The sequence below is a fragment of the Aotus nancymaae genome, unplaced genomic scaffold (assembly GCF_030222135.1).
Source record: "Aotus nancymaae isolate 86718 unplaced genomic scaffold, 86718_ANA_hifiasm-v0.15.2.pri h1tg000036l, whole genome shotgun sequence".
Taxonomy (NCBI): Eukaryota; Metazoa; Chordata; class Mammalia; order Primates; family Aotidae; genus Aotus; species Aotus nancymaae.
The window spans coordinates 45,001,029-45,013,436 of NW_026988450.1; the positions used below are offsets into that span (position 1 = coordinate 45,001,029).

A 12,408-nucleotide genomic window follows, 5' to 3' on the forward strand; every position below is an offset into this window, starting at 1 on the left:
CCAAATATTTCCATGCAATCTGGAACTAGGACCAGAGCTGGCAACTGGGGGTCTGAAGCCTTAACATCCCTTATGCTGCTTCCTACACCTTTACAACAGGAAGGCTGAGTGATACTAGGTAATGCACTACAACAGTGAACATACGCCAGCCTTCTCTTTTTTTGCAAAGTATAGTAAAATAGAAAACCAGAACATAGACCACTTCAGAGTAAACAAACATATCCTTCTTGAAGATGTAGGAAAATCATATATTCAAAACCAATCTCAAACCTTAAACAATAAAAGATATCATATCTTTTAAACTGTACAAAGCAAATGAGCAGGATTCAAAAAGTTGGCAGTTTAAAAATGTCACCAATCCAAAATGCAAAACAGGGAGATACCCAAGTCTTAGCTACATCCTAATCAAACCTGTCACGCAGCTCGTTCCACTCTTCTCATCTCCAGCAGGTACTTCATTCAAGGAGACATCCAAGGGGAGTAGACGGAGCAGAAACAAGTGTGCCATACAGAAGGAAAAGAGAGGACCTTAGACTTTAGCTACTGGTTAGCTATTAGACTTTGATGATATTCAGCGATTTCCGCAAGTTATTTTTTCTCCCTTCTCATCACATAATTTATATAATGCATACTGTGTGCCAGAAACTGTTAGTGCTTAACATAGTCAGTTAATTTTCACAACTATGTAAAGTAGGTTTCTATCATTAGCTTTATCTTAGGGCCAAAGAAACTGAAGCAGAGAGAGGTTAAATTGTATTCCTAAAGCTACACAGTGAGCAAATAGATTCAGACCTGTGCAGTCTAACTCAGAATTATCTCTGAATCACTCTACCATTCTCTACAGGATGACAAGCCTGTGTGTTTCAGACACTCTCCTGGTAATTGTTTACACAGGACAGCTTTTGATAATAGAAAGGCCCTCTCTTTCAAATGAAAGGACTTTACCAATGAATTAATAAATTCTCACCCATTCACCTATGTGAGCCAAATACTAGATCTACTTTCTTAGCCTTTGTAACAAGCAGGATGATAACCATAATTTATAATGAAAACAAAAACATTGATACAGTGTTCAAAGAACTTTTGCATACTTGTTCTAATTTAGAAGAATGAACTGATCTGGTAATGTAGAATAGGCATACACTTTGGGTTTAGGAAAACTCTCACAAAATCAGAGGTTGCCCTAGGTAATACCACACTTTCTACTTTGAGCAGGTGGATATCCTGGGAGTTCCTGTTATATCCATCTTGGTCAGTTCTCTATTTGTTCCCTGTCCTTCAGCAGTGCCCTTAGGCTTGCTTTCAACATTAACAACATTCATAGCCATGGTTTCTAGTGTCAGAGCCCAGCCTCCCTCCATCCACCCATCTCCCTACACACCTTTATAATGCTCTTTGAGATGCCTCAGTTCTACTCTCCTTCTAACTGTGCACAGTAGACGTCTGAACCAATAGACCAGAGTCCTGCAAAAGTGATCTTAAATCACAATTAAAAGAGCCTTTGGAGAGATCTACTCAAGAAAATTTTCTGAATAGACAAATGCTTTTAAAGGGGGTTCTAGACAGTCCATCTTCTTGGCCTTTTCTGCCAAGTAGGACTACACTAAAACCTTGTCACAATGTGATCTGAGCAAAACCATTATCAAGTGATCTATTTGTCTTGAACTAGACAAAATTGACATGATTTCAGAATATGTTTAAAAAAATAATCTGAATGAATAGCAAAAAAAAAAAAGGTGAGGGCTCCTAGGGAATTTAAGAGGCTAATATTTTAGCAAAAATTTAAAGATGCTCTTTATGATACATGTCTCATGACTTTACGAATTTTAAATGTAACACAAATTTGTTTTTCATACTGTTTTGTTATTTGAGGTAAGGCATTCCTGCCACACACAGCAGTGGCTTGTCCTGGAGCACCAGGGAGGCTACAGGCCCTGCTATTCCTTCTCTACTAGCTCTGGCTCCACACTTACTTCCACCAAAGAAAGCATTTCAGAATTTAGGAGTGGAAATGATGACATCATTAAATGATTCTAATTTTTTTTTTTAATTTGAGATAGTCTTACTTTGTCACTCAGGCTGGAGTGCAGTGGTGTAATCTCAGCTCATTGCAACCTCTGCCTCCCAGGGTCAAGCAATTCTCCTGCCTCAGCCTCCCAAGTAGCTGGGATTATAGGTGTCTGCCACGACGCCCGGCTAATTTTTGTGTTTTTAGTAGAGACGGGGTTCACTATGCTGGGCAGGCTGGTTTTGAACTCCTGACCTCAGGTGATCCGACTGCCTTGGCCTCCCAAAGTGCTGGGATTACAGGCGTGAGCCACCACACCCGGCCAATGACTCTAATTTATATTTTTTTAAATTATCCTATAATCTTAAAACATTTAACTGATTAGTATGCAACCCTTATTCTTTATAACAATCATTTCCAAAGTGGAAAAGTCACTAGGATATGGGGACAAGTATAATTTGTCTTTGTACTTCTATTTTTCTAACGTCTACTTTTTGTTTTCTAGTCTACATGTTAGCACAGGAGTATATATACTACATAAGTATGCCTGTGTTGGGGTGCATATGTAATTTCTTTTTAAATGATAGGATGCAAAATCAAATCTATTTGGATAGCAGTGAAGAGGTTGTTTCTCAATCCTGGCAAACTAAGGGGTGCATACCCCCTTCTTTTATTCAGTAACTTCCATAAGGATGTAACTTACACAAGTTACATCCTTCCATAAACTGATAGGCTATCCAACCAGTGAGGAAAACTGATGAAGTGGACTCTGAGCTCCAGGAAGCAGCTAAACATGACTAAAAATATCTTCCAAGTTTGGAAAAAATTTTGAATAACTACTGGATTCAGTAGTTATTCAGTAGAAGGTTTAGAATTTAAAAACTCCACCGATTACAATAGACATTTATTTAAAGTAAAACATCTGCAGACCAAATAATTCTTAAAATTGTTTGTTTCAAGTTTAACCATCTTCATAACAGCTGCATCCACAGACTTCAACTACGATTACTTCTTTTCCCATTCTTCTCTTTCTTTTCTTTCCCGAATAACCTCTTTCAGATATGGTTCAAGGTAGTAATTTTCCTAAAGAATAAATAAAATATTATATGTTACCATCACATACTGATATATCCCAAACACTCAACAGGTCTTAGATAACAGCAATAAGAAAAAAATATTACTTTTTAATTTCCAATTTTAGAAAATATATTCTCAAGCTAAGAACTGTCTGCTTTTTAAAATGTCAAATCTGTGTTGATACTGTGATAAGTTGCTTTGATAGGTTATGAGAGGGAAGTCTTTTTGGGAAGAAAAAGAAATGTGTGTCTACAGGCCTTTGCCTCGTTTCAATGCAGTTCAAGGGGTGAGGGTTTGCTTCACAGAAGCTCTTTTTGGGATCTAGAGGGAAACTCAATGGGCTGATCTTTTCATCTAAGTAGGAAGCAGAGCGCAGAGGTAGAACAACAATGTCCTGGGAGGCAACAGACCTAGATTTTAGTTCTGGCTTTCTATATTAGAGACTTGTTTAATGATTTCAGAAGAATCATTTCACCTCTAAGACTTGATGTGGTTTTCTTCTAAAATGGAGATAACACTTGCTCCATTAACCTCACCAGCCTGTTGATAGGGTATTTATTTGACATGACTCAGGGGAGAGAGATCCAAGATGGCTGATCACTAGCAGCTCGGGCTCGTAGTTCCCAGTGAAAGCACAGAGAACGAGAGGACGCCACACTTTCAGACGAATATTTGTTGCTCACGGACCAGGAGATTCCCAGCAGAGGAGCCCCACAGGTGGCCAGGGCGACTCTTGTGGCCGGCGCGGCGGTTTTGCTGGTGCCTTAGCGCGCCAGTTTTTGGTGCAGAGTCCAGAGATTCCTGGGCAGAAAAGCACCATCAATCTTAACACCGCTATTTTGGCCGGCGCAGTGGACTGCTCAGATTTCGTTGCTGGGAATCAACAAGTTGGACGTCCGCTCAGAGACCTAGTTAGAAAGTCGGTAATTACAAAGACAACAGACGGATAAATATATAATGAAGGGAAGAAATCAGCGTAAAAAGGCAGAGAATACTCAAAATCAGAATGCCTCTCCCTCTACAGGGGATCGCAATTCCTCATCAGTAATGGAACAAGGCTTAATAGATTACGAGTGTGTTCCAATAACAGAAGCAGGTTTCAAAACGTGGGTGATAAGAAACTTCTGTGAATTAAAAGAACTTGTTCTAACCCAATGCAAAGAAACTAAGAACCCTGAAAAAAGGTTTGACGAGATGTTAACGAGAATGGACAATTTAGAGAGGAATATAAGTGAATTGATGGAGCTGAAAAACACAACACGAGAACTTCGCGAAGCATGCACAAGTTTAAACAGTCGAATTGATCAAGCAGAAGGAAGGATATCAGAAGTCGAGGACCAGCTCAGTGAAATGAAACGAGAAGACAAGATTGGAGAAAAAAGGATGAAAAGGAATGAGCAAAGTCTCCAGGAAATATGGGACTATGTGAAAAGACCTAATTTACGTTTGATAGGTGTACCTGAATGTGATGAAGAGAATGAATCCAAGTTGGAAAATACTCTTCAGGATATCATTCAGGAAAACTTTCCCAACCTGGCAAGGCAGGGTAATATTCAACTCCAGGTAATACAGAGAACACCACAAAGATATTCTTCAAGAAGACCAACCCCAAGGCACATAATTGCCAGATTTATTAGGGTTGAAATGAAGGAGAAAATACTAAGGGCAGCCAGAGAGAAAGGTCAGGTTACCCATAAAGGGAAACCTATCAGACTTACAGCAGATCTCTCAGCAGAAACCCTACAAGCCAGAAAAGAGTGGGGACCAATATTTAACATCCTTAAAGAAAAGAACTTTCAACCCAGAATTTCATATCCAGCCAAACTAAGCTTTATAATCGAAGGAAAAATTAAATCCTTTGCGAACAAACAAGTACTTAGAAAGTTCACCACCACCAGGCCTGCTTTACAAGAGCTTCTGAAAGAAGCACTATACATATAAAGGAACAACCAATATCAGTCTTTCCAAAAATATATCAAAAAGAGAAGAACATTAACACAATGAAAAATTTACACTAACTAATGGGCAAAACAGCCAGCTAGCATCAAATGCCAGTATTAAAGTTATATATATTCTAATTGGATAAAAAGCCAAAACCCATTGGTATGCTGCATCCAGACCCATCTCACATGCAACGATACATAAAGACTCAAAACAAAGAGAAGGAGGAAGATTTATCAACCAATCAGAGAGTAAAAATAAACAAATAAAAAGCAGGAGATGCAATTCTCACCTCTGATAAAGTAGACTTTAAAGCAATAAAGAGCAAAAGAGGCAAAGAAGGCCATTACATAATGGTAAAAGGATCAATGTAACAAGAAGAGCTAACGATTTTATAGATCAACGAGACAGAAAATTAACAAGGACATCCAGGACTTGAACTCAGACCCGGAACAAGTAAACTTAATAAACATTTATAGAACTCTCCACTTCAAATACACAAAACACACATTACCACCTCACACCTATTCCATCAGTGACTACATAATTGGAAGTAAATCACTCCTCAGTAATCGCATAGCATTTCATAGGTTTAAATGAAATATTGGTTGGCTGCTCATTTGTTATTTTCTTCCCTTATTCCTTCCTGTTTACATCAAGTATAATTATTGGTATAAAAGAGGTTTTCAATACCCATTACTAAACTGCATTCTAGCCTGGGCAAGAAAGCAATACTCCTATTCCCTCTCTCTCTTTCTCTTCCTTTTTCCTCCTCTTCTTTATTCTTTTTCTTTCTTTCAAAAAAAAAAAAAAAAAGACATGACTCAGAGAACTCTAACGCTACGCAAATGAACGTGTTTCTCTTGTTTCTAAAACTCCATCCTTAATGACCAACATTGTCAAGTAGATAAAAGCTATTCTACCTCTTCGTATTTGGTCCACTGCTCTTTAGGCAGGATCTGATGCTTCATGGTCAGGTCCAGTGCCCTCTTAATGCGAAACATCCTGTCATTATAAAGGTTCTCAGGAAGCCTTCTTATGGCTTCCTTTACGTCTTCATCCTCGTATCTTGTGTCATCTCGCAGTAACCCTATGATAGATGACAAAAGTTAGATTGCACATGCATCTCAAATATCACATTTTTTTAGATTAGTAAAATATCTTTATGACTTATAACTTACAATTTTTGGTGAACTATTGAATTCAAATCACTAGGTTCAATGGAAATTCAATGTACTTCATACAATATTAGGTTGGTGCAAAAGTAATTGCAGTTGCTGTTAAAAGTAATGGGTTAATATTTGACATAACGGGTTATTTCTTGAACTAGACTATGGAAACAATATATGAGCCTCTTAAAATCCAGTGACACAAAATTCACATTTTATCTAAACCATTTGAAAAATATTTTAAATGTTTACTTTGTTCTTAAACACACATTAATAAACCACATCTCTACTTCTTACAGTTTAAATCTGAGCTCAAGGTATTAAAGAATCTTAAAATAATAGTATACTAAGGAACCAGCAACTTTTGCTTACACTTTCTGGAGGCTTCAAGCAAAAGATGAAGTTCATGGCAAATTATAAAGTTCTAAAAAAGTTTAGGAATCATATGATTGCATGGATGTGAGAAAATTTTAAAATTTGAAAAATCTCTACTTTCAAAGTTTATATAACTTAAAATTTTAAGTGGAAGAGTTGGGAGAGGGGGTATATAAGGAAAATGTCTTGCTACTTACTTAAATCATTACCAAGTCAAACATTTTAGAGGCTTTCATCCCTCTCCTCTCAAAAAAATTTTAAAAAGGAACTGGATTTAACATAATACAATGTGATTTAATTTTAAAATCTTCTGATATATATAAGAACTGAAATATTTTTTGGAACCACAGTAACACTTGTAAAAGTAATACTCTCAGAAAAAGAAAAAAAAGAGAACAGAAAAGAAAGTACAGCTGCTTACCCAGTTTATTGAATCCTGCAGCATTGTAATACCATTTTCTCATCATCTCCAGCAACCTGCTTGATGTTGAAACTGATAATTGTCACACTGTTAGTTGCCAGAATTATACTATATGAACACATTGATAGGCAAGCAACCAGTACTCATAGTTATCTTGCTGACTAATGCAAACATAGAAATTTCCTTTTAAAAGTATATACTCTATATAGGAAGAATTTAATCAAAAAAGAATTCGATTTAAAAGAAAAAAGTTTATACTCTATACACTGTTGATAAAAAAAATTGCTTATTTTACTTATGAACAAAAGTGGCTGCAGGAAAAATAATTAGGTGGCATGTCATGGAAGAAAAGGTTAAACTCAAACACTGAATGTACAAAAGATCTATAGGTACATCATGTGCCCTTATAGCCCGCTGTTACCTTCAAAATTGAAGGGGTGGGAGATAGGAAAAGGACTTGGATATTTCTATTATCTGCAGTTTCATAAATAGATCACAGGAAATAATTGTAAAGCTTTCCATTTCAAAGGAGTTGGAGTTGTATGAAAAGAGACTGAGATTTCAGCATAGGCTGGCAGGCCTAAATGACCCCCATCCTCTAAAATTTTTACTCAACATTAGTTATTTCACTTGGCCACACTCTCTAAACACACTCTCTAAACATGTATGTATTTTGGGGAGGATTTTGATACCATTAGTCATTTAAACATTAATGTGGATTAGTAAAAGAAGTCCATCTTCCTCCTCCTAAGCAGCTAAGTTCCCCCCTAGGGAATGGATATTGAAAACGGATGAGGAGAAATAATTTAAAAACTCTCTGGGGAGCAGGGATGAGCCTGATGAAGTAATCCAGCAGGGTCCAAGGACAGCATGATAATACCTGACATTTTAGGAGAGACATTTAAGAAAAGGGGAGGTAGAACAAGTATAATTTTCTTTTAAAATTTTGTCTAGGGCTAGCCCCTTACCAAAAAGGAAAGCAAACTCTCACTCAACTATCCTTGCCTGCACACTCAGTGCACTACGGATTACATGGCTTTAGTAAATCTCCTTGGAAATTAAAAGTCATGTATAAAACTGCTGCTAGAAAAGTAAGTATGAGTCAACAATCTACAGACATACTTGTAGAAGACACATTATTATTATTATTATTATTATTTTGAGATGGAGTTTCGCTCTGTCACCCAGGCTGGAGTGCAGTGGAGTGATCTTGACTCACCACAAGCTCCGCCTCCCAGGTTCAAGTGATTCTCCAGCCTCAGCCTCCTGAGTAGATGAGACTATCGGTGCCCGCCACCACGCCCAGCTAATTTTTGTATTTTTAGTAGAGATGAGGTTTCACCAGATTGGCCAGGCTGGTCTTGAACTCCTGACCTCGTGATCCGCCCGCCTCGATCTCCCAAAGCGTTGGGATTACAGGCGTGAGCTACCACGCCTGGCTGGAAGACAGATTATTTTTAAATATCTACCAGTGACTATGATAATAATTAATATTCACTAAGCACTTATTGTGTGCCAAGCACTTTCCTATTTGCTTTACCAACATTAGCTGATTTATTTACATGTCTGTTATTATAGAAGGGGAAGGAGGCTTACAGAAGTGATCCCACCAAAGGTCGGAAGACTTAGCTAATGGGAGTTGAGATCTGGTATATGGTTCCCAAACACAGCACAGAAGCAGTGTCTTGAATTTAGTAAGACTCCCTCAATAGCTGCCAAATTCATAAAATAACTACTAAAAAGTCTCCCCCTACCCCCAAAAAGCTCAACGCCAATTAGGTTAACGGATTTTTCTGGCAACTTGCTGTTTCCTAACAGCTACACAATTGCTGGAGAAGGGGAGAAAAAGATCAATATTTTTTAAAAGCTACTCTAATTTGTACCGCCAGTGGGCAGAGATTAGCAAAAAAAAAAAAAAAGGAAAACCCAACTTAATGTTCACTTTGTTTTAAATATTCCAGTAATATCTGCATTCTATTCCACAATAAACGCGTCTGAACCTATAATTAGTAAATTTCTCCAAATCTACTGATTAAGCCGACGTTCCAGATAATCCAAGGTTAACCTGAAGCGTCGCTCGTATCCCTTGCTCAACTGCCTCTAATTCGCAATTTGAGAAGCGCGAGGGGTGCAATGAAGTTTCTAATTCTATTTCCTTGGGTCATTTTGCCTCAGTTATCTCATCACCGTAGAAAGGAAATTAATATCTCCCTCATTGCACTGGCAGGAGAATTTATCGAGCCAATGCACACGACAGAGCGATTAGGTAACAGAAAGCACTGAGCTCATTCTGGTTCAAAGTCATCGACTAGTTATCCCCTTGTGCCCTTGAACTTTTTCTAAGGCCGAGGGGAAGGAATGCCGAACACCTGCAGCTGGAACTCCAGGGCTGTCAGAGCCACCGCGGGCACCTCCACAAACAGCGGGTTAATATCCCAACTCTACAGGCAAGCCCGGCCTGGGGAGAGCAAACGAATGGGGAGGCAAGTTCTTTTGGCTGGGTTGAAGCCGCCACTTTCCCTTCCGCGACAAACCTGGCCATTTACAAAGAAGGGAGAAAACAGAGTGAACTGCTGCGAAAATAAACGGTGGAGCGCGACTATGCCTGCCAAGGAAGAACCCCCCACCAGTCACTTACCAGCCGGCCTGCCAGCCATTACGACCAGAAAGCGAAGCGTCGCCTTCTGGGTAAGTCAAAGAGGACAGGCTGGGCCCAGTGCGCAGGCGCGTTACGTCGCGTCGCGAACCGAGGAAGGCCGCTCGCGCAGGCGCAGTTCTGACGGCTGTCGTTAAGCACCTGCGGGCGCACATTTCCGCCAGGGTGAGGCCAATGGAGTGGGCGGGGCATTTGGCGTGCTGGGTTCTAAGAAGCATTGGTTGGGATATGATGGGAAGAACACTGGGACAGGAATTAGGAGACCGAGGCTTAAGGCTGGGTTCTGTTACTTAAAGTCCATAGCTATGAGAGCGTGGGCGGTATTAATTGAGCTCTTTGTGCCAGGCAGGAAGCTAAATGTTTTAAGGTCATCATCTTATTTAGTTTTCTATTGAAGGACTGATGAATGTGCCATCCAAAATATATGGAATTGGTACACTGATTATTTCGAGTTGAAAATGTTGGAGAAATTGTAGTTTCAAAAAGTGTTTGATGACCCATCTCTTCCCGCATGCAGCAAGCCATAAAGCTTCCTCCAGTACTCGTCCCTTACCAGGGGGAGAAAATAGCACCTATCACCAGAGACTGGAAACTGGGGGCTGCTTTGTTCCTGAATATACTTTCCGAAGTAACCCTTGTTTTCCACTGAGTTTACACCCCCCACCACACACACGTTTCTCCTAATGACTCCACAAGAAATTTACTGCCCCTAGCCAGATTCCCTTTCTTCTCAGATTTGCAGTATAAAGTATACAGTAAAAAGTATAAAGGCATCTTACATTGGCCACTTCACTCTCTTGTGAAGATCTCCATGTACATGTAAAACTAGTTTGTATGCTTTTCTCTTATTAGTCTACCTTGTGTCAATTTGGTTCCTAGATCCAACCAAAGAGCTCACATAAGAGCAAAGGGGAAAGAGGCTTGGAGGTGATCTCTCACATCCCTACACTGTCACTTAATTCTAAAAGTACTGTAATTATCTCATTGTAGAGAGGAGAAAGCTGAGGCTCAGAAAGGTTGAGTAACTTGTCCAAGAGCACACGGCTAGAAGAGTCCAGGTTCTCCTCCTTCTGAGGAGGTTACTCCTCCTCAGAAAGGTTGAGTAACTTGTCCAAGAGCACACAGCTAGAAGAGTCCAGAGTCTGAGAATCCAGATGCAAATTTGGAGCTACTTAATTCTAGAGCCATATGTTACACTACTAATCCAGGAGAGCCACCAAGCTTCTCAGGCCTTGGGTTTCTCCAGCTGAAGATCTACATCTAGCTATTTTAGTGGAAGGTTAGGTCAAAGAAGTTTGTTTTTGTTACCTCTTTTTTGTTGTTGTTCAGCCTGTCAGGCTGAATGGCACAATCTCGGCTCACTGCAACCTCTGTCTCCTGGGTTCAAACTATTTGTGCCTCAGCCTCCTGAGTAGCTGGGACTACAGGTGCACATGCCACCATGCCTGCTAATTCTTGTATTTTTAGTAGAGATGGGGTTTCATCATGTTGACCAGGCTGGTATCAAACTCTTGACCTCAAGTGATCCACCCACCTCGGCCTCCCAAAATGCTGGATTACAGGCATGAGCCACCATGCCCATACAAAAGATCTACCTATAGATCTTTTGTACATTCAGTGTTTGAGTTTAACCTTTTCTTCCATGACATGCCACCTAATTATTTTTCCTGCAGCCACTTTTGTTCATAAGTAAAATAAGCAATTTTTTTATCAACAGATTTAATCTTTTGAAGATTAAATCTAAGATGTATTGCAGAATTTGCACACAATTTTAAGACAAAACAGAAGTATTTGCTGACTTTTAAGGTCTCAGCCCCAACATGCGAAGTCTTAGGCATAAACGTCTAGGGACAGAAAACAATTTGGTGGAGCTAGGATGACTTATAGTTACTAGTGTACTTCTACAATTACTCAGTGATATCTTTTTTTCCCCCTCAGTTTTAAGCTCAGAGCTGGGACCATATAGAATAGAACCTTGTCTTGTAAGTTCAAAAGGTTAGATTTAATGGTCTTAGTCACATTCCAGTTCTAAAATTCTATTGATTTTCCCTTTTCTTTTGTCTTCATGCTGCCACAGTTTATTAGTCAGTCCTGTATGCAGCACTAAAACTGATGAATGACCTCTTCTGTCCTACACTAGCCAAAGTGAAGTCTGAAAGATGTGAAGAAATACATTTGTACATTGGCACACTGCCCTGCAGAGGATAGGTGCTCAATAAACTCTTATTTCTTCCTCCTTACCCTTTAAGTTTTAGCTTGCTGGTTACAGGTCAAAGTGGCAAGAGAAGACATATCAAAAGATAAAAAACCCAAAATTGTTACAAAATCCAGCTCCTAAGGAATTCAGTCTCTCTTAGAGAGACTGAATGCTTGGTGGTAGTCATTAATGTTGATTCAAAAACTAGTTTTGGTTTTCTTTCCTCCCAGCACAGGATTAGAGATTGCCTTTCTCTGCCCTCTTAAAGTTAGGCATGGCCATGTGATACTTTGGCCAAGAAAAATGTGATAACTTTTTAGGAGCAATTCTTCACATTCCTTTCGTTTTCCATAGACTGGCAACACTCCAGAAACAACAGAGACAGGATACATCAACCTGTATCATTAAACACGATGTGGAGCAGAGCCTTTGTGGTCCTAAGAGACATGTATGAGATAAAAACTTTTGTAGTTTTTAATCATTTGAGGTTTTAGGATTGTTCATTGTATGAACAAAACTTGCCTATTCTGACTGATACGGTGGTTCAGTGGGTTATTCATAAAG

General features: G+C 39.2%; 1 protein-coding gene across 2 annotated transcripts; it reads right to left on the reverse strand.

Annotated features, from left to right (window-relative positions):
- Positions 1 to 2,895: 2,895 nt before the first annotated feature.
- On the reverse strand, positions 2,896 to 9,723 carry LOC105727831 (cytochrome b-c1 complex subunit 7). 2 transcript variants are annotated; one of them, XM_012467961.3, is made up of 4 exons: positions 9,630 to 9,723; positions 6,992 to 7,063; positions 5,950 to 6,116; positions 2,896 to 3,091 (listed from the first exon to the last, which is right to left on the reverse strand). In XM_012467961.3, exons 1-4 carry the CDS (start codon positions 9,646 to 9,648, stop codon positions 3,014 to 3,016), a joined length of 336 nt encoding a protein of 111 aa, XP_012323384.1. In that variant the 5' UTR covers positions 9,649 to 9,723; the 3' UTR covers positions 2,896 to 3,013. The 2 variants fall into 2 exon arrangements, with proteins under 2 accessions (XP_012323384.1, XP_012323385.1); XM_012467962.3 differs by lacking the exon at positions 9,630 to 9,723 and adding an exon at positions 8,211 to 9,570.
- Between the last annotated feature and the right edge of the window lie 2,685 nt (positions 9,724 to 12,408).

Excerpts from the sequence above, each read along its gene's own strand:
- LOC105727831 (XM_012467961.3), bottom strand. Across the intron at positions 6,117-6,991 it reads TGCAGGATTCAATAAACTGG|GGTTACTGCGAGATGACACA; the intron begins GTAAGCAGCTGT and ends CATCTATCATAG. Across the intron at positions 3,092-5,949 it reads AGTGGACCAAATACGAAGAG|GAAAATTACTACCTTGAACC; the intron begins GTAGAATAGCTT and ends TTTATTCTTTAG.